Below are 24,108 nucleotides of genomic sequence, written 5' to 3' on the forward strand. Positions count from 1 at the left end.
AACACCTTCTGCCGCGGCCCCCCACACCCACACACCTCTCCTCCTATAGCTCATACATATCTCTTTTTTTCACAAAATAAATATTCATTCTGCCCGGCATTTCCACTCTCAACTTAAACATCCTTGCTTCCAGTATAGAAAAGAGGCGCTAACAGGCCTTGGAAAAAATTTATAGATCTGAGAAAGAGCCTTGCTGGGAATGGCAAGCTGACACATGAGGGACATGCAGATCTTAAATTTAGATCCAAATCAATAGATAATGTCCTTTCTGTTGACTGAACATAGCGTGGATCAAGGTCCCAAAAATTGCTGCGGGAAGCAAATAGAAGAGCGGCGCCGAAAGGGTTTGGATCAGGGCGCGCCATGCCGACAACACTCGGACCCCCGAGGGAGTGGCTATTTTAGTGTGGCTGGAACGATAACTTATCAGCCCTTTTCTTTGAAGTATAATGTGACGACACTTCCTCAAAAGGCTACGCAGCTTTCAACGTGTGCGGTCGATTGGTCGCCAGTCTTTTGGTCGCCGGTCTTTTGGTCGCCCGGACCGCGACAACGGGCGACCAAAAGACCGGCGACAAAACAAGGTAAAACAACACGGTCTACGCATCAATAAAAGCCAACAATGGCCCTGAGCAGTTTCACTGAGCCGACGTGTGAGTGTAGAAGATTTTGTATGTACATGCGTTGTCCCCTCAGGAAGGTACGTCAGTCAGGGTCTTAACAAGTTCTCCAACAAAAAACAATAAAAGTCCGGGAGATTTGGAGCTTTTCTTTAGCCTAATAATTAATAGGGCATTAAGTATGACTAAATAATAATTCACAGTTTGTATTTAGGGAATTTGAGCAACGATTTAAATGGTAATTATCAATAACGTTCCGGGCGACCAAAAGACCGGCAACCAAAAGACCGGCGACCAATCGACCGTGTACCGCTTTCAACTGCCCGCCTTACTGAGTTCACAGAGATTCGTCTCATTGCCAACAAAGGGCGCCACGTTGAAGAAATAGTTGCGGCATGTTCATGAGCAGCTGGGACAGGTCGTTTAGGACAGGCGTGGCTGTGAATAAAGCAGGACAGAGAGTGAAGAGAAGCGCAATTTTTTTTTTACTATCGGCCTTGGCCGATGGGTAACATGATCGGTATCTTGAAAAACTGTATGGATGCGACGCCACACTTGTTTTGTCCTCCGCTTGTAAATCGGAGGCACGCGTGTCTAACATCAAAATGCAAATTGCAACAAACCGCACGTCAAGATGAATTGCTTCAACACCAGAAAAGACAGCTTTTGCTCATCATTCAACAAGCAAAGACGAAGGAGAATTGGGAAAAAAAAATGTGGCGGCACCGTAAAGCTTTGTGGCTAAATAAAGCATGTCCTCTCTTGTAGTATATCAAGTTAATAGCAGGTACAGTCCAACACACCATAAATCTCTTAGGGACACGCTGCGGACTTTCCCAGACTTTTCAGTCGTGGATGGACGCCGCCTCTCGTGAAAAACAACGAAAAGAAAAACAACCTCAAACAAACACCAGCGATCTGGAATTTCTTTTCTAAATCGAACAATAAACACCACCGAGAGTTTGCGTGTCATAGTTTAGTGACATAGCATCCACGCGAGGGAGGTGATGCTAATAATAATAATAGTGGGTGTGCAGTATATTTGTGTACATTGCTTAGTCATCAGCTACATCACATCTTCCTCCTCGTCATCTAGTTTTAGCGCCAACTCTACTTTATGTAGGAAGGTGATATCTTATATCCCTATAAAACGGTATCGAGTTTTGATATTGTACATTTTTAGTAACGGTGGGTTGTACTGCACCTCACAAAAATCTCTAGACTAAATTTCCTTATAATGCAATGCTTATCCGTATAAGCAAATTCCATCCAAATCCTGCTTTTTAATCATTCAAGTCGAGCTTTCGAGAGTCGATGTCAAGTCGGCGTCTTTCGGATTATAACGTGACAAACGCAAGGGCGGAAAAAATAAAAAAATCAAGTTGCGTAATGAGATAAATGTGGTTAAACATGGAAGAAAACTTGATAAAAACACTCAACATTTGGGCTTAGTTGTAACGTTCCCTCTGATGTTTTTGTGATGAGTAATCATAGTTGGGCGCACATATTCCCGCGTCGTTTTAATCAGCGAGTCCTTTGATCGCCTCGCCGACGAAAGCCATATTGAAAAGTAGCATGCGTTAGGAGATGAAAGGCTTGTCCAATTAGGAGCCCACTAAAGATGAAATATACATTTGTTCAAAAATGCTTGTACATAATAGCCGCGGTCGCCGGACTTTTGGTCGCCAGACGTTTGGTCGCCGGACTTTTGGTCGCCGGCCGTTTGGTCGCCGGACTTTTGGTCGCCGGTTGTTTGGGTCCGGGAGACCAAACGTCCGCGACCAAACGTCCGGCGACCAAACGTCCGGCGACCAAACGTCCGGCGACCAAACGTCCGGCGACCAAACGTCCGGTCACGAATAGCCGCAAAAAAGTAGTCCAAAATTGATGCAACAAAAATACATCAAATCTGTTCAAGTGCCATGAAAAATGATCATATCCCGGCACCTCCCCATTTAAAAAAAAAATACAAACCATTAAAGTCCATTAATTCATCTAATTGCAAAGACGAAAATCCTGCCGCATGTCAAGTGGCAAAAAGGCTTGTTTTCCACAAAATAAAGTCATCCGTCTCCTCTCCCAATGAGCTAAACCATCAACGAAATAACCTTATTTTTAATGTCTGGTCGTCATCGCCAGCATGGGCTTTCATATCGTTCATCAACTGGAGAGAAGCACTTGGGCGGAGAGATGCGTCGGAATATTTCATTGCTTTAAATCTTTTTAAGTGGCCCCTTGCATCGCCTCTGGATAAGTGGGAGATGATGGACCGGATCCATTTTCATTTGCATCCGTTTGGTGCTCGGGGCCATCAAAGGTGTCAGAAGTTGGGAGCCAATTAACCTCCCGTTAACCTGACGACGCCTTACAAAGCCGGGCTGAGACCAGAGCTCAGAAACTAACCGGTTTTTGACACGAAATAAAAAGTGATTAACGGGAAGAATAGGACTGTTTGTGATTATTAGATATCGTTCTGGCGTAGAGCAGAAGGAGCGCCTTCATGTCAATTGAAGTGAAGCAAAAACGGTTCTATGTATTTGACATTAAAGCAAAAATATGAAGGTTACCGTACCGTTTCTGTCAATGAAAATAAAGTAAGGGTTAAAATAGTGGTCATCATCGTTGCATCACTTTTTGTGAAATTGTTAAAAATTGTAATATATTGCGGTAGATTGCATTCAGTCTTACTATCCTTTGCTATTTAATAAAAGCGGGGTGTCAACGTTTAATGATCATCTCAAACAATTAGCGTGAAAAAATGGGTGGCAAAGGCCCTAAATGCTTTTAATCTCATTATTCTTTCGCACTATGACTGATAGAACTTCTATCAGGTCGTGACAGAATTCACTCATGACAATCGCAGATTGCTCCAATATCTCTGCAAACAGACACGATTAATCGACAGAATCGGCTTGTGTAGTTTTTATTTATAGCGCCTCGTTGCGTATCCCATTTTTGCTCTTTAATGACGCCCGACCGACGGCGCCGACCTCCCAGAAGGCAACGCAAGTCGACCCAGAATGAGGCGAGATAGAAGAAGAATGAAATATAATAACCTGCTTTGAAGAATTTAGGACATGCCGCCGGTTGGGGGTGTTCGCCATCCGCCACCTTTTTAATATCATAGCTGAGCGATATTACAGATGCCAAAAGTCAAAATCAGATCATGACAGATGTTATCTACATTTATTATAACCTGTGGAGGCGGGAATTTCTGTGTTGCTATCATAAACGCTGAAAAACATATATTGTGATTTTCGCAAAGACATTCACAGTAGAGTACACTTTTATGACATTGTTCGTGATAAAGTGTTATTCTTCCTTATTAAACTAATGCTGGATAGGTTGTTCATCGCAATAAAAGAGTTAAAACATGATTTTTTTTTAATCGCTTTCATTATTTTCATAAGGATATTAAATTTCATTGAGTTAAGAGCCAGTTCATAAAGTACATTTAACTCATAAAACAAAGTACGGTCTATAATCTGCACTGAACCAGTACTAAAAAGTATCACAGTGAAAAAATACAAAAATTGAGTTTTTTACTGTATTGAATAACAAATATAAAAGAATATAAAAAATTAAATTATTCTAATCTAACCATTTCATTTTGAATTCATCCAAAAACAAACACATTGTCTCGCTAGCTATTAATGTACAATCATTAACAAATACTTTAGGTTTGCTAGGCAATCATTTATGTCACAGTATCAACATTTTTTATGCAATTGCAGCATTGAAGTTGCACTTTTACTAATGTGAATATATTATCAATTGTGGTAAAGCGGAAAAAGCGTTCTTTATTTTATATGTTGCAACATGATTTAAAATTTGCAGAATTAAAGGCAATCTGTTGCTAAACATCTATTGCGCTATTTAATCAAAGCCCATAAAAAGCGATTAGCTTTCCTTACCATTTGCTTTTATTTTCTTAAAAACAAAAATGAGCGCATTGATATGTTACAGTAAGACGATGACAGCGGAGAAAATAAAACAAGTAAAACTGCAACAAGCAATTTAAGTGATGAATGGCCGCCGTCTGGTTGCCCTGACGCTTGAAAGAAAGCGTTTGCCGATCAATAAAGAAGGACTGGAGAGTGTGATGTCCAATATGGGCGACCGATCAGGCTATGGACTTAAAGTGACTGGTCAAAGCATTGTCATTAAGACGAAAATGATTGTCATGCATTGAAGGCAGAAAGTCAGTCAAAGACTAAATAGCCTGATCTAGCAGCGGCAGTTTTCCATTACGGCCACCATTTGTCCCATACGCTCGACGTTTTCAAACCGGCCAATTCCCAGATGCAATTTAGCCGCGCAAGTGAGCCAAAACTGCATTCCACATTTGGGAGACATCCAATTTACAGCATTTTTTCCCCCCCATACGAGACAATTCAAGTTCTCGAGGGAATCGCCGCCCATGCAGGATTTACGCTAGGACATATACCAATCTAACTCGCCCTTTTTCTGTCTTGTCGGCGGTTCTGCGTCAATCGTGCCTGTCCAAAAGTGAAAGGGGCCGCCACATCGGGGAATTTGGGGAATATTTAAAGATGGTCCCTGGAGCTACTCTTGGAGCCGGATGCAATTACCTTAATGCACGTGAGAGAGAATGACCACTAACTGACTGATGAGCATAACGGTCGGGTCGGCAAGAACATCCATTTCCATTCCCATTCCTCTTTTGGCAGCCGCCCGGTGTTGGAAGCTTGACTGACATTTGTCGGAAAGAAGGACAAATGTCCAATAACTGTCTGCTTAATTAACCTTGGGAAGACAAACACTTGAGAATGTCAGCATGGATGTCACGTGATTGGAAATCAGCCATTATTTTCAGGTGTAAAAGATCGGCTTTTTATTCTTTTAGTAGTAAGAGTCAAATCTTTTTTTTTTTAAACTATTGTGCGCTGATGCACTAAAGGCTCTTCATCTAAGAATAACGCACCTTACAGTCTGGTGAATAAGGTCAACGGATTAAATGGAAAATGACAACTTTATATTCTTGTTCTAAACTCTACTCTTGTAATAGGGACAACTGACATTGTTATTTGTCACCAAATTACCAGAGTACGTTATCTATGTCGACATATCTCATTCTTCAATCCTCCATTGTTTTTTCTCATTTCCTTTTGCTAGCAGCCTGGCAGTGACACAGTCATGGCAACCGATATCAGCCACGCATGTTTCTAATCCGGAAAGCAGTATGGAAAGCACATTCCTCACACATAAACACATCCTCCCCCAAACAGATTACACGTCCATCGCCGTCAATGGCGGCCAATGAATTAAACGCAGGCAATAACGAACACCTCTATAGCTGTAACTCAGTCAGAGGTGATGTGAGCGGAAGAAGGTGAACCGGAGGAAGGACGGACGTTCGCATTGACCTGCCAATCGTCGTTACTGTCAGGGGGGGCGGAGCCTGACATGCTATAAATAGAGCAAGTCCGAATTAAAAAGAGGATCCACCATACGTCAGTCGGGAGAGCGTGCGTGTATCGACGAATGGAAGCGGGCATCCAAGTGTTGCTGTTTTGGTTAGCAGGGGACTTTGGAATGAACATTACGAGGACATGCTTACTATGTCCGTACGTGCACGTTTGTGTGTGCGTGTTCCTCAGAGTGATTAGCACTAATTAAAGGTCTTCCTCCGAGAAACAGCAAAACATCAATCCAAAATTAGATCTTGATGAACTACTCGAATAATCGATAACCTCAGGGCAAATACAGACAACATTCAAAACCCCCCTGCCCACACAGTCTAATTTACATCCATGATGTCTCCATTTGATATCACCTCTAATGTGAGACCGTGACTTCTGAGACTACATCGTGACATTTTGACCCGCAAAAATTGCAATTTGCTTGTCGGGGAGACGACTAGCATCTCATTAGCGACATCAAATTAGCGCACTCTAATGAACACAAGTCGCCTCAGCATTATTTTACACCATCGAGCATTAAAAAAAGAAGTTCAGTGTGATACATAAAAGGTAATGTAAGAAAGCTGAAATACTCAGGTAGTCATAGGTATTTAAAAAAAAAGTGCTGTTTTTCTCTTTTTGATTTTATAAATCTATAAAGTAAAGAAATAAAAATGCTACATTACGAATGTTAAAAAATGTTTTTTGGAGTGTTAAAGATGACCAAATGGAAGAAAAAAAACTGAATATCCACTGGCCAGCTGTTCCCCGCCGGGGACTGCAAGCTAAATATATAACCCGCTTTATCATTAATCTGCCGTCAATAGAGCGGCAGAAAAACATTTGCACAAACGCTACCGGATTTTAACTTAAAAGAACTACATTGTTAAGCTGCTACGGTGGTTCCTGATTCAAAGTAACAGCAACATTCCATGCCGCACATTGGCGTGGACACGACCTGACTTTCTTTTTTTTTGGCAAACAAGCAAGGTGACCACAGAGGAGGCACAAAACAGGCTGAAGGTCAAAAAGGCTTCACGCTGACAAGGGAAATTAGACGCTGGAGTGCCTCACTCCACGTTGGTGTGAATTTCGGTCTGATTCCACCCAGTGTGACTCATGGAAAAAGATATTTGGTGTTTAGTGGCAAAGAAACTGTAAAAACACCTTACAGATAACAATAATTAATAGTTCACCTTACAGATGTAGTGTAGCCTGTTGGCTCGAGTTCTGGGATCCCCGGTTCAAATCCAGGTTGGTCCACCTGTGTGGAGTTTGCATGTTCTCCCCAGGCCTGCGTGGGTTTTCAGCGGGTACTCCGGTTTCATCCCACATTCCAAAAACATGCATAGTAGGCTGAACGGACACTTTAAATTGCCTCTAGGTAGGTATGAATGTGCGTGAATGGAAAAAAAAGATGTAGTACTTTCTATGCAAGTAGGATAAACACAGAGTCATGCTTGTCCTAATATTGTTAGAAATTTTTGGATTTCATTCATTTCAAATCTGGATTTTACCCGGTAAAATGGGGGGAGAAAAATGGATAAATACTTGGAAGCACAATACACCGTAGCAGAGTAACCCTGTAAGTGGTTTGAGTCATAGAAAACATCTCTTAAACGGCAACCATAACAACAACGTGACCCTGGACGAAATCGAGTTTGACAGCTCATCTCGCTCCATCTACTCAAGGGCCGCGGGGCAGGTGAGTCAGACGCAGTCTAACCTTGAGCTCCAAAGCGCTCCTTTGGGTCATTAGACGCTAACAGGCGCTCAGGTGCAGGCAGACCGTCTCCCTCGTGAGCTGGAACCCCAAAACGCTTGAGCCGGGATCCGCAAATGGACCATAATTCACGGCGAGTGACGACTAGGAAACATTTGCTCGGAGGCTCGTGAGCGCACTTCATTTTGAAAGTGTCGAGGTAATATGCAGAGGCGATAAAGAGTAATGAAGAATCACCTTCAGGTGTAAATCACGGAGGACGGGGATTTCCGCCTAACAAATCAAATCTGGACTTCTTTTTTTTCTTCTCCACGTCAACAGAGGACACGAGTCGGGCCGGGCCCGACTAGTTTGCACCTCATTAAACACAAAGTGCTGAGGAAGAAATGGACGAGAGATGAGAAGGCTTCGTGCGCTCAAGTAATGGAGAGAACTGAACTAAAAATAGCTTGATAAAAAAAAACGGCTTCCGCTTGTATTCAGCGCCATTAAGGCGGAACAGAAGGAACCCAAAAGAACCCAAATTCCAATAATGTGCAGTGGACTGATACTTTTTAAGTACTTGGTAAAAGTATTCGCTTAAAGCTGTTTTCTACTCCGAATTCACGTCGACTGTGAAATTGACACATAAAACAAAACATCTACCTCTGCCTTTTTGTTTTAAAGGCCATTGACGACAACAGACGGCAAATTCTTCCCAGTTTTGAAATCACAATTCTGCCCAAAAATATTGATTTTTTTCTTCTCTATTGTTACTTACATTAAGAAAAACAGAGGGTACCTTCTAAAAAAATTAAGTAAATGCACTTCAATTTGTCTATCGAAATAGAGGAATTATTTGTCAATTTTTTTGAAACGCACAAATAATTTCTCTTTCGATACACAAATTGAAGTGCATTTAATTTATTTTTTTAGAATGTACCCTCTTTGGCCTATGAATGAAATTGTGACATTGATGAACCAAGTCAAGTGGCAAAGTAATTTTTGGGGGGGAAAAAATCATTCAATTAAGCGACTATAACTAAAAAGATTAAATCCAAACAGCCAAGAGCACATGTGCACAAAAGGTGAACCAGAAAGCAAAGTGCCTACGTCGGAGAGATGGATTTGTGGATTAAGGCTGCTTTAGGATGGGCGGTCACATGTTGCTTTGATTGAAACTGGCAAGCCAACACAAACCGTTGCAATGCATTCAACGCTGCCGCCCCCCTCCCTTGTCGACGCTGGCCAAATCCTCGGTGATGAAAAGGAGCCAGCTGCCAACCAGCTGTGGTGCCTTACATCACCGTGCACTGGCCTTTTGGAAAGAAAAAAATACATGTACCAATTCGTGTTGTCACATTTCCAAATGTCGTGCGAATGCGAAAAGATCGTCGCCATGTATTACACGGAGAAACTGATCATATCTAAGGAACCATTGTGGAAGGTGGTGCTATTATAGAAAGTTACAGCATGTCAATTAAAAGAAGCAAAAGTGGAATATCACGAAAATAATACAAAAACTCCTAATATCCAGAAAAGGCGAGTTCTGAACAAGAGAAAAGCTGATAAACAAACGAGGAATACTACATGAGTGGAAGCTTAAATAATTAGAATCAAGAAACATTGCGAATTGGATGAAAAAGTCCAAACAGGTTGACAGCAAACCACCGCAAGCAAATGTGCAACCATCACAAACGGACTCCAATCATCAAATCCCCTCCAAACAACAACAAACGTATCCAAAAGAAAGCCATCCAAGTATTCGGCTTCCTTCTCTGGCCTGACAAGAGTACAACATGACAAGTGGTTCTTCCCACTAAAGCGTCCAAAATAAACTCTGGGCTCCTGCGCAGCACGCACGTACCTTGCAGAGTTTCTGGTAACGCGGCGAGGAAATTGCCATCCTCTGGAGCCTGTGTAGGAAGACCACCACTTTCTGGAGGGAGGTCCGGACCACGGCCATCATTTTAGAAGTGCTCCGACTCTGCAGCAGCCTGGCTCCAGCCCGCATGCTATCGCCGCCCTAACCCGCTCATGGCGCATGCGACCGTTTGCCTCGCCAGCCCGGCAGACCCGAGCCGAGCCGAACCGACGTGAGGCACGCGCTCGCTCACTCTCTCTCTCTCTCTTTTTCTTTTTCTCTCTCTCGCTGAGCTCAGCATGGATTTTTTTTCATCCCATTCAATACGGAGACAAATCAGCTGTGACGTGAGGAGGGGAAAAAAGGGGAAACTGAGAGAAGAAAGGTTTGGGAGAAAAAGTGAAGAGACCGGGAAAATAAAAACAGGGGGACGTCTCCGCACTTGACTCGACCCCGTTAAAGAGATGAGAATGCCTGGGAGAGGAGGAGCAGGTAGCGCCTCCTCGGTGCAGCCGAGAGCGGCTGAGTAATAACACGCGCGTAAAAGAGGAGGAGGAGGAGTTAGACGGCGCTTCCTGGAAGCACAAGTCCCAGTTGGATTTCTGACGTCCCGCACGTGAAACGCAGAAGCCGCCTTTGAGGGAAAAGAAGATGGGAAAATAGATTGATGTCACGGGATGCAAGATGGCAAAGTGATGGAGAGATGAAGTGGAAAAGTGGCAAAACTGGGAAAATGGAGGCAGAACTATGATGCAAACTGGGGTTGAAAAGTCGTAATCGCCAGAATCGAGAAGCACGTTTCTAGGAAATATATCAAGAGCAAGAAATATATCGGATGTATGTTGGAAATCATATCATAAAAGAATGATGTTGCGATGAATTCAAGTTATTATAAAGTCTTAATCCACAGACTAAAGTTGAAATGTTATGACTGAAAGTTGGCATGTAAAAATGCAGAAACAATAAGGTGACAACATTCAAAAATGGTTGAAGTACTTAAATGCTTAAATTGTTAGTACTTTGATGCTTAAAAAAGGCAGGAAAATTAAATTGTGGGCTATGCAACAAAAATAAAGCAGTAATTATTATTCAGAAAAGGCTGCAATGTCACAAAGGAATAACATTGTCATCCTACAATTAAAAGCACTATTAGCCCCACATGAGCACAAATTGAGGTCCTTTAAACTCCTCTCATTGACAACGTCTCATAAATGAACACCCGAGGAGCCGCTCGCTCCCACACAATCCCACCTCTAGGGTGGCATAATTGCCGTAAAGTCGGGCCGTGCACACGTTGCAGTCGGCGCGGCGCTCCTGACCCAGCGAGAGCTTGCGTAAGAGCGCCGTGCCACTTTGAAGTGCGGCGGAAAATTGCCACTGCGAGGAGTCTAAATATTTCAAAAAACTCCAGTAGAAATGCCACAGACGCAACAAAAACAGCCTAAACTATTCAAACCGTTAGCTAGTCGTTGCGCTAGCATTGAGCACAAAGGTCATTGCTATCTTAAACTTTCCATTAAAAAAATCCTCAAATTATAACCCACATTCAGATGGACTTAAAGCAAATATTTGACACCCACACATGCCGCTATAGTAATTAATACAAACACATACGTGCGTAGGAATAGATAGTGTTAGGGGGATTATGTTAAGCTTTCTGGAAGAAGAGTGTTTAGAGAAGGTTTAACACGCTACAGCAGCCATTTCAGTCAAATCAGGGTATTGACTGAAATGGGAATTACAACGACCGTTTTGTTGACTCGCTTATGGCTAACAACATTGACATCATCAGCTGCCAATGTTTTTTTGTGTGTGTTTTGAACAAGGCAGTGGTCATAAAGTAGGTCACATACTGTGTGTAGAGTTGAGAAGAAAAAAAAGATTTCCTCAGCTAGAGAGTACTAGAGATTACGGCACGTGACTTTTCACACTTGAACGCCATCCATCAATCAGAGCGGCAGAGTTGGGAGACACAGCATGTGGCTTTAATTAAGGCGATATGTCAGAGGCAGGGGGGGCCCCAGGGGTACACAGTAAGTCTTGTTTTTGCCAGAGACGCACGCTTGCAGACACTGTCGGAAGATTGAACGTCATACTAATTTGGGGGGATTTTAAGAATTTACCAGAAAACTCATTTTTCAATAGTGGAAGGACTGAAACCAAAAATTAAATTTGATTTTTTTTTAATAGTGATGCCTTCGCATACAAGTCCAATTTGTTCCTTGACCAAACTTAAAACTGGAATACTATAAATGCTATTAATTTCTTCAGCTTTATGATTGGTTTTGTTTTTTCCCCTATGTGACTCGCCTATTGAATCAATCGATCGATGCGCACGCGCGTTCGGACAGCCCTCGGCATGCCCTCGTATCGATCGCGCTAATGGAGGACGGCACAGAGAAGATGGCTCCCACCTGTTTACTCGAACACGCAGTTCCTACCTCCAGCTGTCGTCGAAGCTCTTTGACGCGGACGGAATCCTGCGACAGGTCTTCCCTATGGGAGGCGTCTGCCAGCACATTGACGGTGGTCTCGGCCTCCTGGAGCCACTTGAGGAAGGCTTCCAGCTCTCTGAGGGACACCTGAAGACCTTTGAGCTCAAAGTCCAGTTGACCGTGGAAGTCGTTGGCCCTGCCAAGGCGTCGGCGATAAACGGTTTAGTTCATTTTTTAGTCAATGGGGCATTGAGATACAAATAAAATTCGCTCACGCATATGACTAACCTGCAGTGATTGTATCGATTGTAGTTAAAAACCAGTGATGCATGTTATCTAAATTTAATAGTGATTAATTAAAATCCTTCCATTGAAAATTCAATACTTGGAACTGTTGAGGATTAAATTACTGACGAGTCGATGCTTGATGGCTTTATAGTATATTCCTTTTTTTTTTGTCAAACAATAGTCAAGGGTCCACATGTGGGTGTTGTCATTCCAACATAGTATTTTTTTGTATTTTGTGGAATAACAATAAAGGGGATTCATCTATAAGAGATGTTTCCCCCAATATTTTTCCATTTGGTTCTTTTACCTCTTATTTTTAGGGAAGGAACACAAAAAAAACGGATGCGCTTCTTAATCACTTTTTCAAGCTTCCCCCCAAAAGTCAATTTTTTTCCAATTGTGAATCATGAATCTGTGTATGAAACGGAACTCCGACAAGGTTAAGAACCAGAGATTTTACAACCCTTTAAAATACATGACGCCTGAAGAGCAATTAACCCACACGATTGTCATTATCCACGGACGAAGGGTCTAAAAAGAGCACCGGGCACCTGTTGTTGAGGTTGTTCCAGGCGACATTGTGCGCGTCGGTGACTTCTTTCACCCGCCGGGTGTCGTCATTGGCGTACTCGCGCAGGAGATGTGCCGACAACTCGTTGAAAACCGACACCGCGGGTTGGCCTCGACTCAGCTCTTGCAAAAAAGCCTGCGTCGACAGATAACATAAAAAAATGATGAAGCTTTTTAGTCTGGTGTGGATTATTTGCATTTGCAAACACCATTCGCATTTAAATATAATCATAACATAATTGTTTAAACTCGGGTTGACATGACACCATGACATGACCAAACACAAAGTGACTCAGTTGCCCTCTAGTGTTCGTCACCCGCAGTGCTTCAGACGCTCGCACGCCACAATTGGCCTCACATGGAGATTCATGGGCTCAAAAGGACACTGCAAACATGTGACTCCGTTTCCCATCCAGCACTTTTAATCACGCTCTAAATTGCACTGGCAATTATAGCTGAAATGGTTGGGCGCCGAGGCCTGTCAGGAAAGTCAAACGTTTCACGGCTTGGCGTCATCTGTCCGTCGAGAGCGGGCGGTTCAAATTTGGTTCAAATTAGTGGTTGAAAAGAGCTCTGGAAATGGGCAAAATTAGACTCAAACGGAAAAGATGGATATTTTTGGACAGGGGTTCTTTTGAAAGAAATTCCAGCGTTGGGCTCACCTTGCTGTCAGCGAGTTGAACGGTCAGTGGCTCTCTGGACTCTCTGCACTGCTGCAACATGTTGTGGAACCATGCTTCCTTGTGTCCAATCAGAGCCTGCACTTCCCGCCGTTGACCTTCCCATTGGTCGCTGTGGCCAATCATGTGGTCCAGTTGTTGAAGTCGCGCCACCACGCCGTGCTGCGTATTGTCCCACTGGTTGCGCACCTTCTCCACTGGAAATGAAGGAAGATTTGAAAAAGTTCAAGATAGTTGCTCGTTGACAGCGGTTGAAAAGTGCGTACATTTCTCGGTGATGGACGTGCGCACATCCAGATTGGACGTCTTGTTTTTGATGTTCTGCGCAAGGGTGAAAATGTCTTCCAACTGAGGGTGACGCTGCTCCAGGTCGCTCTTGGTTACCTGCCAGGATAAAGTGCAGGACTTGAAATGAAGGTAGCTAACGATGCTAACATATTTTGGATACACAAATAAGATTTTTGACATTGGCTATTGTATCGATGGAAAAATAATAATAATTGATCACTAAATCTTGATATAGCTATAAAGAATGATAGTCAAATGGTCCAAAAACAAGTAAAAACAAAAAATAAAAAGAACTCAATTATATCAATAACAATAAAAATCTTGCCCAAAAAGTTTAAAAAGTTACAATTCAAAAGGTGAATACTTAAATGAATTAAACTATGAAAAAGGGAAAAAAATATAATATTTAAAAAAAAAAAAAAAAGAATTTAGGAGCGATCAAGTGCTGGGGTCACCTGAAGACGCGCCATTGTGGTCCTGATCTCCTCGATGTCACCCACTGTGACGATGTTGGACTTGAGCATCTGCGTGATGAGGACCAGCCAGTCGGCCAACTCGGTCGCCGTCTCGTTCAGGTCGGTGGGCCCCACCGATTCTGGCGAGTGCGGCGTTGGGTGATGGGGGTCTTGGCTTGCCAGGCTAGCCATCTGGACAGCTGAGGGGACTGAAGACACCGTCACTGAAATAGAGGAGGTTTCCCATCATTAAACACTATCAAAGTAGTGGAACAAACTGGAAGAAGCTCCACGAAAGCGTTTCACGACGGCTTCAGAATAGATTATTTGAACGGTAAGACTTGTAAAGACGAGACTCATTTTCACCGAGTTGCTGATGCTCCACAACCCGAGCGTGGTGCAGCGTCCACGGGGAGACGTGCGCCTGCAGAGACTCTCTCAGTCGCCCATCCAGAACTTTCCAATCGGCCGCCAGCTGCTCCACTTTGCCCTGCGTGCGTGCCGGGAAACATTCAGAGAGTGAGATGAGAAACATCACTTTAATAAAACAGCCAATTAAGCCGCAATCAGTTCCAGGAGAGAAAATGACCCGCTGCAATATGCTGTAATTACACAGGATTGTGAATTTTGGCCGGCTTATCGAATAAATCACACGAGTAGAAAAGAGGGAACCTTTTCATGAGGTGAAAGCTGCTGACGTCTCTGGAGCTCGATGGAGTGGCCCAGCAGGTCTTCCAAGTCTTTCTTCCTGTCTTTCATGGACACTTCCAAAACCTGAAACAGTCGGAAGGAACGTTTGGGTTTAGGACTCATAGGGCTCATATCAAATCTGGCTGGACTTTTCTGTTCTGTGTGTGTTGTGTTGTTGTTCAATCTGGTTGAAGCAAGCACGAGTTGACTTATTTGAAATTCAGGAAAGGGCTGCCATTGACGTCCCAATCAATAACATAAGAGTAGTTACTCTCCTCATTAAGAAAATCAAGAAGTACAAAGCAAGTGAGACCTTGAGACTTCCCTCCAGGCGTTCTGAAAACATTTCTGTTCTTTTCAAAAAATTTAGTAATTGTAAGGTTCGCCTTGGTGCATATCTCCCAAGGTAAACACAGTTTGCAATATACTGTCAAGTACCTGCGCCTGCCCAGGACTCAAGCCTCGATTGGTGATGGTCTGATGCGTGATGACCACCCAGTCGGTGAGCCGGTTCATTTTATCGCGGAAGTGGGCGTGGCTTTGGAGATCCGCCTCTACTTGCCCCACCTTGTCTAATAACTCGTGGGTTATCTGCAAGTTTGGATTCAAGAGACGTTGACTTAATGTAACATTTATTGAGTGTACGGGCAAATGTGCACACGTCCCACCTTACTCCAATTGAGGTTAATAGCTCGGAGTTTGCCCACATGTTGCTCTCGAGTCTGGGGACTCACGCCGGGACCGGCCAGGATCTGCGGTGCGTGTTTGTTTAGCCAACCCAAGTGTTCATTCTGCGCGTCCATCTCTGTTGCCAAGGTCTGTGAGGATAGACACATTTATCTCGTCAAGCGCTATTGATCTAAGCGAAGGTAATCACCTTGGCCGGGTCATCCGCGGAACAAATGGCAAGAGAAGAGTCTTGTCAGCCCGGAAAAAAAAACAACTAAAGTATAATGCACAGGTGTCAAAGTGGCGGCCCGGGGGACAAATCTGGCCCGCCGCATCATTTTGTACAGCCCGAGTAAGTAAATCATGAGTGCCAACTTTCTGTTTTAGGATCAAATTCAAATGAAGATTATAGATATATAATATATTTCCTGATTTTCCCCTTTTAAAATCAATAATTGAAATTTTTATCCATTTTTTTCTTTTGGTGTTTTCAGGTCAAAAAGCATTTTGTAAAATCTAAAAAGAAATATAAAAATATTTTCTGTTTTCCACTTTAATATTGAATATAATTTTAAAAAAATGTTTCCATTTGAAATGAAAAACAAATGATTATTAGATGTTTTCCCTTACTAAGAAAAATAAGTTCAGATAGTTTTATATCTAGAAAAAACTGAATATTTAGGGCTTTTGACCCAGTTCTTATAATCATATTTAAAAAAATCTAATTATTATATCTAAAATGGTCCGGCCCACATGAAATCGAGTTGATGCTATTGCGGCCCGCGAACCAACACGAGTTTGACACCCTTGGTATAATGGCTTTCGCTCAGATAGACACCCTGGCTCAATTAGTTGCTTTATCTCAGGGGTCGGTTTACTTTTACAAATGATCGGATCGAGGACATCTCTCGACAATACATTTGAAATCTTGAGTTTACCTTAAGTTCTTTGAGATTCTGGTCGGTGGAGGAAACGGGATGAGCGACAAAGGCATTTTCTGCCTGCCGCAACCACGAAGCCAAACCATCGCTTCTCTTCACCAGGTCGGCGAGAGCCGGATCCCCTGCAGCCAGCCTGCACGTAGACACGCGTAGACAGACGCGTTATTACCCAGATTGGGATCTCTACTTCTCTCTAGGTTGTGGACTTAATCCTGAAAATTTACATTTAAATTAGCCGCGGCGGCTAATTGACGGTCCCGATAAGGAGACAAAGCAGATGGCCGGAAAAGTGCCGACCTGGATGCCGTACTACACTGGCAATTTGAATCTTCTTATCGTAATCCAGTTACGAAAACGATGGCGTTACAAGTGGATATCATCTTCCTTGATTTACACGCTAGCCAAGATGTTTCCGTCAATACCTGCGCTGTCGATCCGCAACCTGGCGCTTCGCCGCCTTCCAGCGCTGACTCAATACGTGGAGTTTTTCTTTTAGCAGAGGGCCATCGGGTGACGACAATTGGCTGGTGATGCGCTCTCCTGTGTGGGTGAGGCCGGTTAGAAGCGCCTGGTGAACAGTAAGACCTTCCTCTAACTCCTAGGAGAGGAAACAAATAGAATACATGTTTATTTCAAATTCAAATCTGATGCTACTCTGTAAATGTTGATCTATTTTTATATCTTAAATATACCAAGAAAAAGTCAAGGCGTGTTTGAGAAAGTGTGTAAACAACATGTAAAGCTGGCGCGCAGCTCAAGGTTTAGCATCCAAACAAAGACGCCTCTCGGTTTGTGTGTACTGAATTTGGATCGACTGTAGTTGTTTGTTTAATAAATGCCGTATAGAAACAAGACACCTCCACAGGGAACGAAGCTGAATTATCAAAGAGCGGCTAACGAGCTTCAAATAAATCAAACATGAATTGCCTATCTCGGTCGGGGATAATGATCATTTGTGCTTTGAACTTGTACGTTATGACGGTTAATCCCAGTAGACATATTGTATATGACTTATCTGCCATGTCTATCAGTTGAATACATGGTCCCACTTTTTGTTATGGATTAGCAATACAAAAAAATTGATATTACAGAACAGGGGAAAAAACAGGTTGATCTGTCAATAAATTGATTTCACGTAACAGCTTCTGTCCCCATGCAACAATCGTGAGCGTGAGTCTGTGACCTCTTGGTGACGTCGTGCCATGTCTATGTCCAACTGTCCCTCGGGGCCGACGCCATCCGACAGCAGCCTCTCGGTGTCAGTCAGCCATTGGCTCATGTCATTCATGTCGCAGTGGAACCGCCTCCATTCCTCGATGGTACGGTCAAAGCTCCTGCACAACCGTAATATTTAACTTACTTTAGCTATAAATAAAGCCAAATAAGTACAAATGAGCAAATCCCAAGCAAATGAACATTTGAATTTTGTTTACAAATAAGGATATATCTCTGGAGTCCTCTCGGAGGGTCAAAAAGTGCATGTTGATTAAACTTAGTGACCCAAAAGTGATCTATTAAAGGGGCTACGAGGAAATGAGTTTTGGATGGCTAATGTGATACAATCAACTCCATTTGTTTGACTTTTAATGATCCCCTGAAGTTGGTGTAATCACTGCGAGATCACCTCGCCAGCGAAGCTAATAGCATTCCCGATAATAGCTTGCATCCGTTTGCAAGTATGAGGCAATTACATTTCTTACGTGAGAGAGAGTAGAGGCGAAACTGAAATTTAGTGACACACGTCTCTTCGTGCTTGTTGAGAATTTGTCTTAATATTTTACCCTTTTCGCTGGTTGTACATGCGGTTGATGCGATCCCACTGGGCATTGAGCTGCGTGACGGCGTCCTCCGTCTGGGAGACTTCGGCGGGTGAAGCGTGTCGAATAACGTCCGGGTGGCGCTCGTGGATTCCGGCCAACCGCTTGCCCAGCCGTTCCAGGTTCTCATTGATGGTCTGAAGGAAAGACAAAACCAAAGTGAGTCCACTGCCGTTAAAAAATACATTTTGGCCCCGAATTAAAATATAATGAATGACCAGCTCCACGGACCTTGAGTGAGTCCTCCTGGCTGGAAAAGTCTTCATAGATCCCACCGCTAAGCTCGGAGGAATTGAGCAGCAGCTCATCGTCAGCCATTGCCAGCAGCACTTTGTTGATGTCCAGCTGGTAGCTGGTCGGGCTCGGGGCTCGACCGCTGTCCACCACTGACTTCGCATCCTGTACCGGACGCAAACAACCCAATTACAACAGCGCCTTTGAGTTTGAAGACAGTATAGCGATTGTCCATTCGTCTCCCTTCATGCAGTTAATGTTTAAAAAAAACTCCCCATAACTGTAACTAGGTCACACTGAACTGTAACAAAAGTGCTCAAGCTGAGCTCACCTCAGGCGGCAAGTCTCTTATCTGCTGCGTTATCATGTGGGAAGACGATTCTACGTCGAGCTGTCTGCTTCTCAACACCCTCAATTCCTAAAAAACACACAAAAATGAAGAGAAGCGCACAAAGGGCCGCAGCCAAAAGACAGATTCGAGTCTCACCCTGTGTGAGGAGTACTGGTTCTGAAGTCGAAGCAGCAAGACTCTCAACTCCCCCTGCTGGACCTCGTCAGATGTTTGCTGGAGCAGATCTTCTCCTTGCCTAAGCAGGTTTTCGACATTGGCTTTCTCCTCGTCCACCTGAACTCAGAGAGGGGTAAAATAAGGCGAAACAAGGAACTTAAGAAGAGACTGTTGCTGCTGGGACATTGACCACGCTGCGGATTGGCCCACTTTGCGCTACTAGTATGATAGGCGTCATAAACGCTGATAAGAAACGGTTTCATCTTCGGCCTTCAAACGAATACGGTGGTAGCTACCTTGTCGTCGTCTGGAATGGTTGTTGGATCCTCCTGGAGAGTCCTGAGGGTGTCCTGGAGATTGACCTGAAATTCTTGCAGGTCGCTGGGAAGATGTGCTTCAGTTTGCGTCTCCACTGTGGTCTCCAGGTTGGGAATGACATGCTAAAAAAGACCCCAAAAAATCGGATGAAATTATAAATGTAATTTTTCAATGTCATAATTTTCTTCAGTCTGCGGTCGTACCTGCTGAGGCACCTGCAGTGTCACATCCACACCTCCTGACTCCAAGCTAGTTATCATCTGCAAGCAAAAAAATATTTTGGATTCTTAATAATGCAACAAAAATGTGGTCATTTTGGCCTGTTACATCATTTATGTAGCTTTCTTATTAACTTGTTGGTTGCCTTTGGGTATCATCTGCTCCCAGTTCAAATGGATTGGACGACTATTAAGTGTTGGTCATAGTGTGACATATTATTTTAATTTTTGTTGTTGTTGTGTTTTTCTTTCCAAACCTGGGCAGTTTTAATGTGTTGTGAAACTTTGTCGAAGTTGCAGTTGAGCTCAGCCAATTTGGGCTCCACGACGTCTCGGCAGGCAGTCCCCCGACTGGTCATCAGAATGACAGCCTGGTCCCTCACGTTGTCAACACGCAGCCCAACGTCTTCCAGCTCTTCAAGCATGTTCTGACATCACACAAAATGGTGATTCATATGTTTGTGTACTTTGTTAGTTTGGCTCGTTATGATTCAAAACAACCTGTCAGATCAAGACAGCATCTTCTTGTTTCATACTAATTGCTGACAAAGCAACCATTCAGGAATTGTGATTATTGACCCTTTTCTCAATAATGACAATGATAAAAAAAGATATACAATTAACAGAACTGAGGTAAATTATTCAAAAAGAACAGTTTGTGACTTTCTGCTTTGCCAAATAATAATACCACATTCAGTTCTAGTGACACCATCTGGAAACCAGATTTAACCTAATAAACAATGACTGGTGTTGTACTGCTTCATATGATAGAGCCAATTAGAAATGAATCACTTGAGCTGTTATACTGTGATTTAATATTCAAGCAAAACAATGCAGCCCCTTACCTTGATAACTTTCTCACGCTCGACCGGCTCCAGTCGCTCCGCCTCATCCAGGTGTATCTGAGTCTGGTAGAGCCACGTGCTTATGTGGGCCAAATTTTCATCAAAAATTTCAACCTCGTTCTGGTGACTCTGGATACACAAAAAGAGCAGCATTAAAAGATTCCTTTATTGTGTCACGATGTAATCTTTCTATATTTGTTTCTAACACTCATTTGCACCCACCAGCACAGCACTGAGCCAATCCTCGATCCACGTGCGCACTTGGCCCCACGACTCGTTGAGGCCGCAGAGTTGGTCCTCCAGCTGCGTCTCGCTGCCCTCCACCAGGGTCTGCAGCCCGCTACTTGTCTCCATCAGACTGGATAAATCTACCTTGCGGCGCTCAGACTCCTTCAAAAGGCCCTGGTCACACCATAAATAGCAATTTAGGCTTTTATCACTAGTATCAGATCTATATCTCTCTGTAATTGGCAGTAAATGATAAAGGAAGGAAGACTGTCTCATGGTACAACCTACTGGCCAAATATATAATCACACAGGTGAATGAAGGACCATTAGAGTCAATGGATGTAATGCAGGCTATAGGAATTTTACCATGCTACATGTTTTTTTCTTTAAATCAAAATCATCATTAGGACTACTGCAATTAGTAGTAGTATTTGTGCAAGTGTGCGCTTACGTTAGCCCAACCAATCTCTGCGTCGATTTCTGCCGGCATGTCGCCGCTGTTGTTCTTCTGCTGCAGTTCTGCCTCGCTGGTGGTCAGCCACTCCCGCAGGGCGGCGCTCTCGTTTTGGAATTTTTGCGACAACGACAAGGCTTTTTCTAAGTCCTGTTTGCCCTCCGTGACCTGGAAAGATAACAAAAAGTAGCATGTTGTGGATTTTCTGCTTTGGCGGGTTGCGCTGTTATGTAATTCAATGTACCTGCGCGCCCAGATCGTTGTAAAGCAGTTTGAGAGCAGTCAGCTGCTCGTCCATGGCCTTGGGGTTCTCCGTCTGTTGTTTTTGCACAATTTGCCGACCCGTTTTGATCACTGTCTCCACTTCCAGCTTCACTTCGCTCAGCAGCTTGTACAGTTTCTGTGAAATAGCAAGAAAAGACATGTTTAGGACTTTGCTTTGCGTCATCACTCACAAATCAAGGTAGCACTAAAGAAACTATTACCATGCAGCCGTTGAGGTGCGACTGGATTTTCTCAGGGTCCAAATCGCTGACATCCAGAACATGCAGCTCAGCTTTGGCACCATCAAGAACCCTCTTACAGTCCAACATGCGCTGCTCAAAGTTAGCAGGCTTTTGGAACAGTTGGTACTTTGTGGAAATCTCTCTCAGTTTTCTCTGTATCACAGGAAAATGTGGAAGATTGCCAAAGTCAAACGCTTTTTCAAACCACTGCTATTTTTATGCGTCATAAATCATTTGGTAGCGAGACTAAATACAATTTGATTCATTGTTACTGGGGGGAATAAAAACTGGAATCTTAATAGTTCTACTATATCTAAAAAATGTTGGGCATTTTTCTAGGTAAAAAAAAATACATCAGTATGGTCAATGGACAAAATTAAAATTGTCAAATGACGGTGTCCTTTCGCTTCATTCAATCTTAGGTGACATAACATAATGCAGCTCCAGTAGACACCAGAAGAGGTCAGTGCTACCTGAAGCTGTTCCAGCATTGTTCCACCTTTGGTGCCTTTGCCATCGGTGGGCACGTTTTTCCTCCTCAATTCCTCCATTGTCACTTCATGTGTTGCGATTTCTGCCGCAATGTTCTGAAGAAAAAGTATGTTAGGACTTAAAACTCAAAATGAATGCGAGCTCGAGTCTCTCATTCGCTCATGTGGCCAACCTGCGCCTCCTGAGGAAGCTGAAAGGCATCAATGCGGTCTGTCAGGTAGGAAGTGAGGGTGTGGTCCAGCTGATTAAGAGACTCTTGAAGAGTTTGGAGAGCTTCTTCATTCTCCTTCAGTGTGACCAGCTGCTGCTCCAGGCCCATTTGCTTGTTAGTAGCCTGGAAACACGGTATTTTTGGCGTCATCAACGGCACTGAAATATTCTCTTATATATTCATTTTTAAAATAGCTTACACTTCCTTCTTGACATTTTTACAATTAAAAAAAACTGTGAAAACTGAAAAAAATGTCGTATTATATATAGGATCAATCAATACTGGCTAATCTGCTATCGAGTTACACCAAAAATTATCTTTTAAATTGCAAACATACCCCACAGGTTTTATCGTATTAATGGTTCCCAAGGTTCTTGTTTTGAACACAAATATGCAGACAACAAACAGACAGCCATACGGGACCAAATACATAAACACTGCCTTCCGTAGGTTTCATCTACTGGTGGAATAGTAATTGAGACCTGGCGTCCACGTACGTAAACATCACATTTTCAGTCTTCTGTGCTCGTTTATCAAAAATTCAATATTTCGGCCCAAATGAGTCACTTAACCTATAAAGGGTTAAATAAAGCTTCTAGGCACTCACCTGCTGACTGAGTTGCTCATAGCGGGAATTAAAGGCTTCAAGTTTCTCGCCGATGAGCTCGTCCAAGATGCCGCCGTCGATCAGCGTCTGACCCAGCTCTCCGATTTGCGTGCGGTTGTCCGCCGGGTGACGGAGAACGGTCTCCAGACTCTGGCGGGTGATTGGGCGAGCAAGCGAGGGAGTGAGAATTGCAGGTGAGCCACGTAAAAGAAATTGTGACTAGTGAACAAGAGTTAAAGTGAAAGAGAATAGATGGCCGTTTGTTTGAGGTCATTTAGTGGACTTCTGTTTTTTTAGGGGGATTGTTTGCAAGTCATCTTTTTCTTTTGAACTATGCATCAGCTTAGGGTGAAGCAGCAGCATGATGCTAAGTGAGTTTGACAGTGATGCTGCGGGGACGCTACAGATATAGCAACCAGCCAGACACAGGCTGGGAGCGAGGCTCTTTGCAAGAGTCGACGCCATGCGGACTTTCCAGTATATTTTGGACAGTTCTGTGCTCTTATATATTGAAATGAATTGAATTGGAATATTTGAATTATAAAAAACTTAAATTTTTGCAATAATACAAACAGCAAATGACAGCCTCGAATGCCATTTTTACCTCGAGTTCATCATGACACACTTGAGTGCTCTCCGGCAGATTTTCCGTAGCTTTCAGCTTCTCCTCCAACCCGTTGAGCCAGCATTGCTCTGTGTCCAGATACTGCAACAGTTCCATCCAACACGACCACACCTCCTGTATTTGACGCATTATTGTGACCACTATATCAGTGCTTCGCACCTACAAGTTTACCTCCAAGGTGTGGCACTTGCTCTTGAGGCGGTCGCAAAGTTTGTGGTAGTTGCCCAGAACGCCATCCAGCTGTATCGTCAGCCCACCACCACCAGTAGGCGGTGTTCTAGGCACCAACATGTTGATGCTGTCCTTCAGGATCTTCACTTTCACCTCCTTCTGTAGCACGTCCTCTTTAGCCCTCTGTTCAAACATGAATCAAAAAAGCGTTAGATTCCTTTTTTGTTGAAAATGTCGTTTTTGCCGTTG

General features: G+C 43.4%; 1 protein-coding gene across 6 annotated transcripts in view; it reads right to left on the reverse strand.

Moving 5' to 3' along the window:
- The window catches only part of utrn (utrophin), an 80,397-nt gene that overhangs the window by 37,134 nt on the left and 19,155 nt on the right, over window positions 1–24,108 (reverse strand). For 5 of the 6 annotated variants that reach the window (XM_077587696.1, XM_077587699.1, XM_077587697.1 and 2 more), the window contains 29 exons: window positions 23,860–24,042; window positions 23,668–23,802; window positions 23,064–23,213; window positions 22,418–22,579; window positions 22,227–22,340; window positions 21,733–21,906; window positions 21,492–21,647; window positions 21,245–21,415; window positions 20,788–20,967; window positions 20,566–20,694; window positions 19,978–20,148; window positions 19,706–19,762; window positions 19,481–19,624; window positions 19,164–19,301; window positions 19,008–19,094; window positions 18,674–18,841; window positions 18,407–18,579; window positions 17,809–17,959; window positions 17,048–17,223; window positions 16,623–16,758; window positions 15,684–15,833; window positions 15,454–15,606; window positions 14,998–15,099; window positions 14,692–14,815; window positions 14,326–14,549; window positions 13,849–13,966; window positions 13,565–13,779; window positions 12,884–13,038; window positions 12,051–12,240 (listed from right to left, as the gene is read on the reverse strand). In XM_077587696.1, coding sequence (XP_077443822.1) covers window positions 12,051–12,240; window positions 12,884–13,038; window positions 13,565–13,779; window positions 13,849–13,966; window positions 14,326–14,549; window positions 14,692–14,815; window positions 14,998–15,099; window positions 15,454–15,606; window positions 15,684–15,833; window positions 16,623–16,758; window positions 17,048–17,223; window positions 17,809–17,959; window positions 18,407–18,579; window positions 18,674–18,841; window positions 19,008–19,094; window positions 19,164–19,301; window positions 19,481–19,624; window positions 19,706–19,762; window positions 19,978–20,148; window positions 20,566–20,694; window positions 20,788–20,967; window positions 21,245–21,415; window positions 21,492–21,647; window positions 21,733–21,906; window positions 22,227–22,340; window positions 22,418–22,579; window positions 23,064–23,213; window positions 23,668–23,802; window positions 23,860–24,042 — 4,386 coding nt within the window. Of the gene's footprint in view, window positions 1–9,612; window positions 10,139–12,050; window positions 12,241–12,883; window positions 13,039–13,564; window positions 13,780–13,848; window positions 13,967–14,325; window positions 14,550–14,691; window positions 14,816–14,997; window positions 15,100–15,453; window positions 15,607–15,683; window positions 15,834–16,622; window positions 16,759–17,047; window positions 17,224–17,808; window positions 17,960–18,406; window positions 18,580–18,673; window positions 18,842–19,007; window positions 19,095–19,163; window positions 19,302–19,480; window positions 19,625–19,705; window positions 19,763–19,977; window positions 20,149–20,565; window positions 20,695–20,787; window positions 20,968–21,244; window positions 21,416–21,491; window positions 21,648–21,732; window positions 21,907–22,226; window positions 22,341–22,417; window positions 22,580–23,063; window positions 23,214–23,667; window positions 23,803–23,859; window positions 24,043–24,108 lie in introns of those variants that run through there. The other variant, XM_077587700.1, reaches the window with a different exon arrangement.

This window comes from Stigmatopora argus, chromosome 19 (assembly GCF_051989625.1).
Source record: "Stigmatopora argus isolate UIUO_Sarg chromosome 19, RoL_Sarg_1.0, whole genome shotgun sequence".
Taxonomy (NCBI): Eukaryota; Metazoa; Chordata; class Actinopteri; order Syngnathiformes; family Syngnathidae; genus Stigmatopora; species Stigmatopora argus.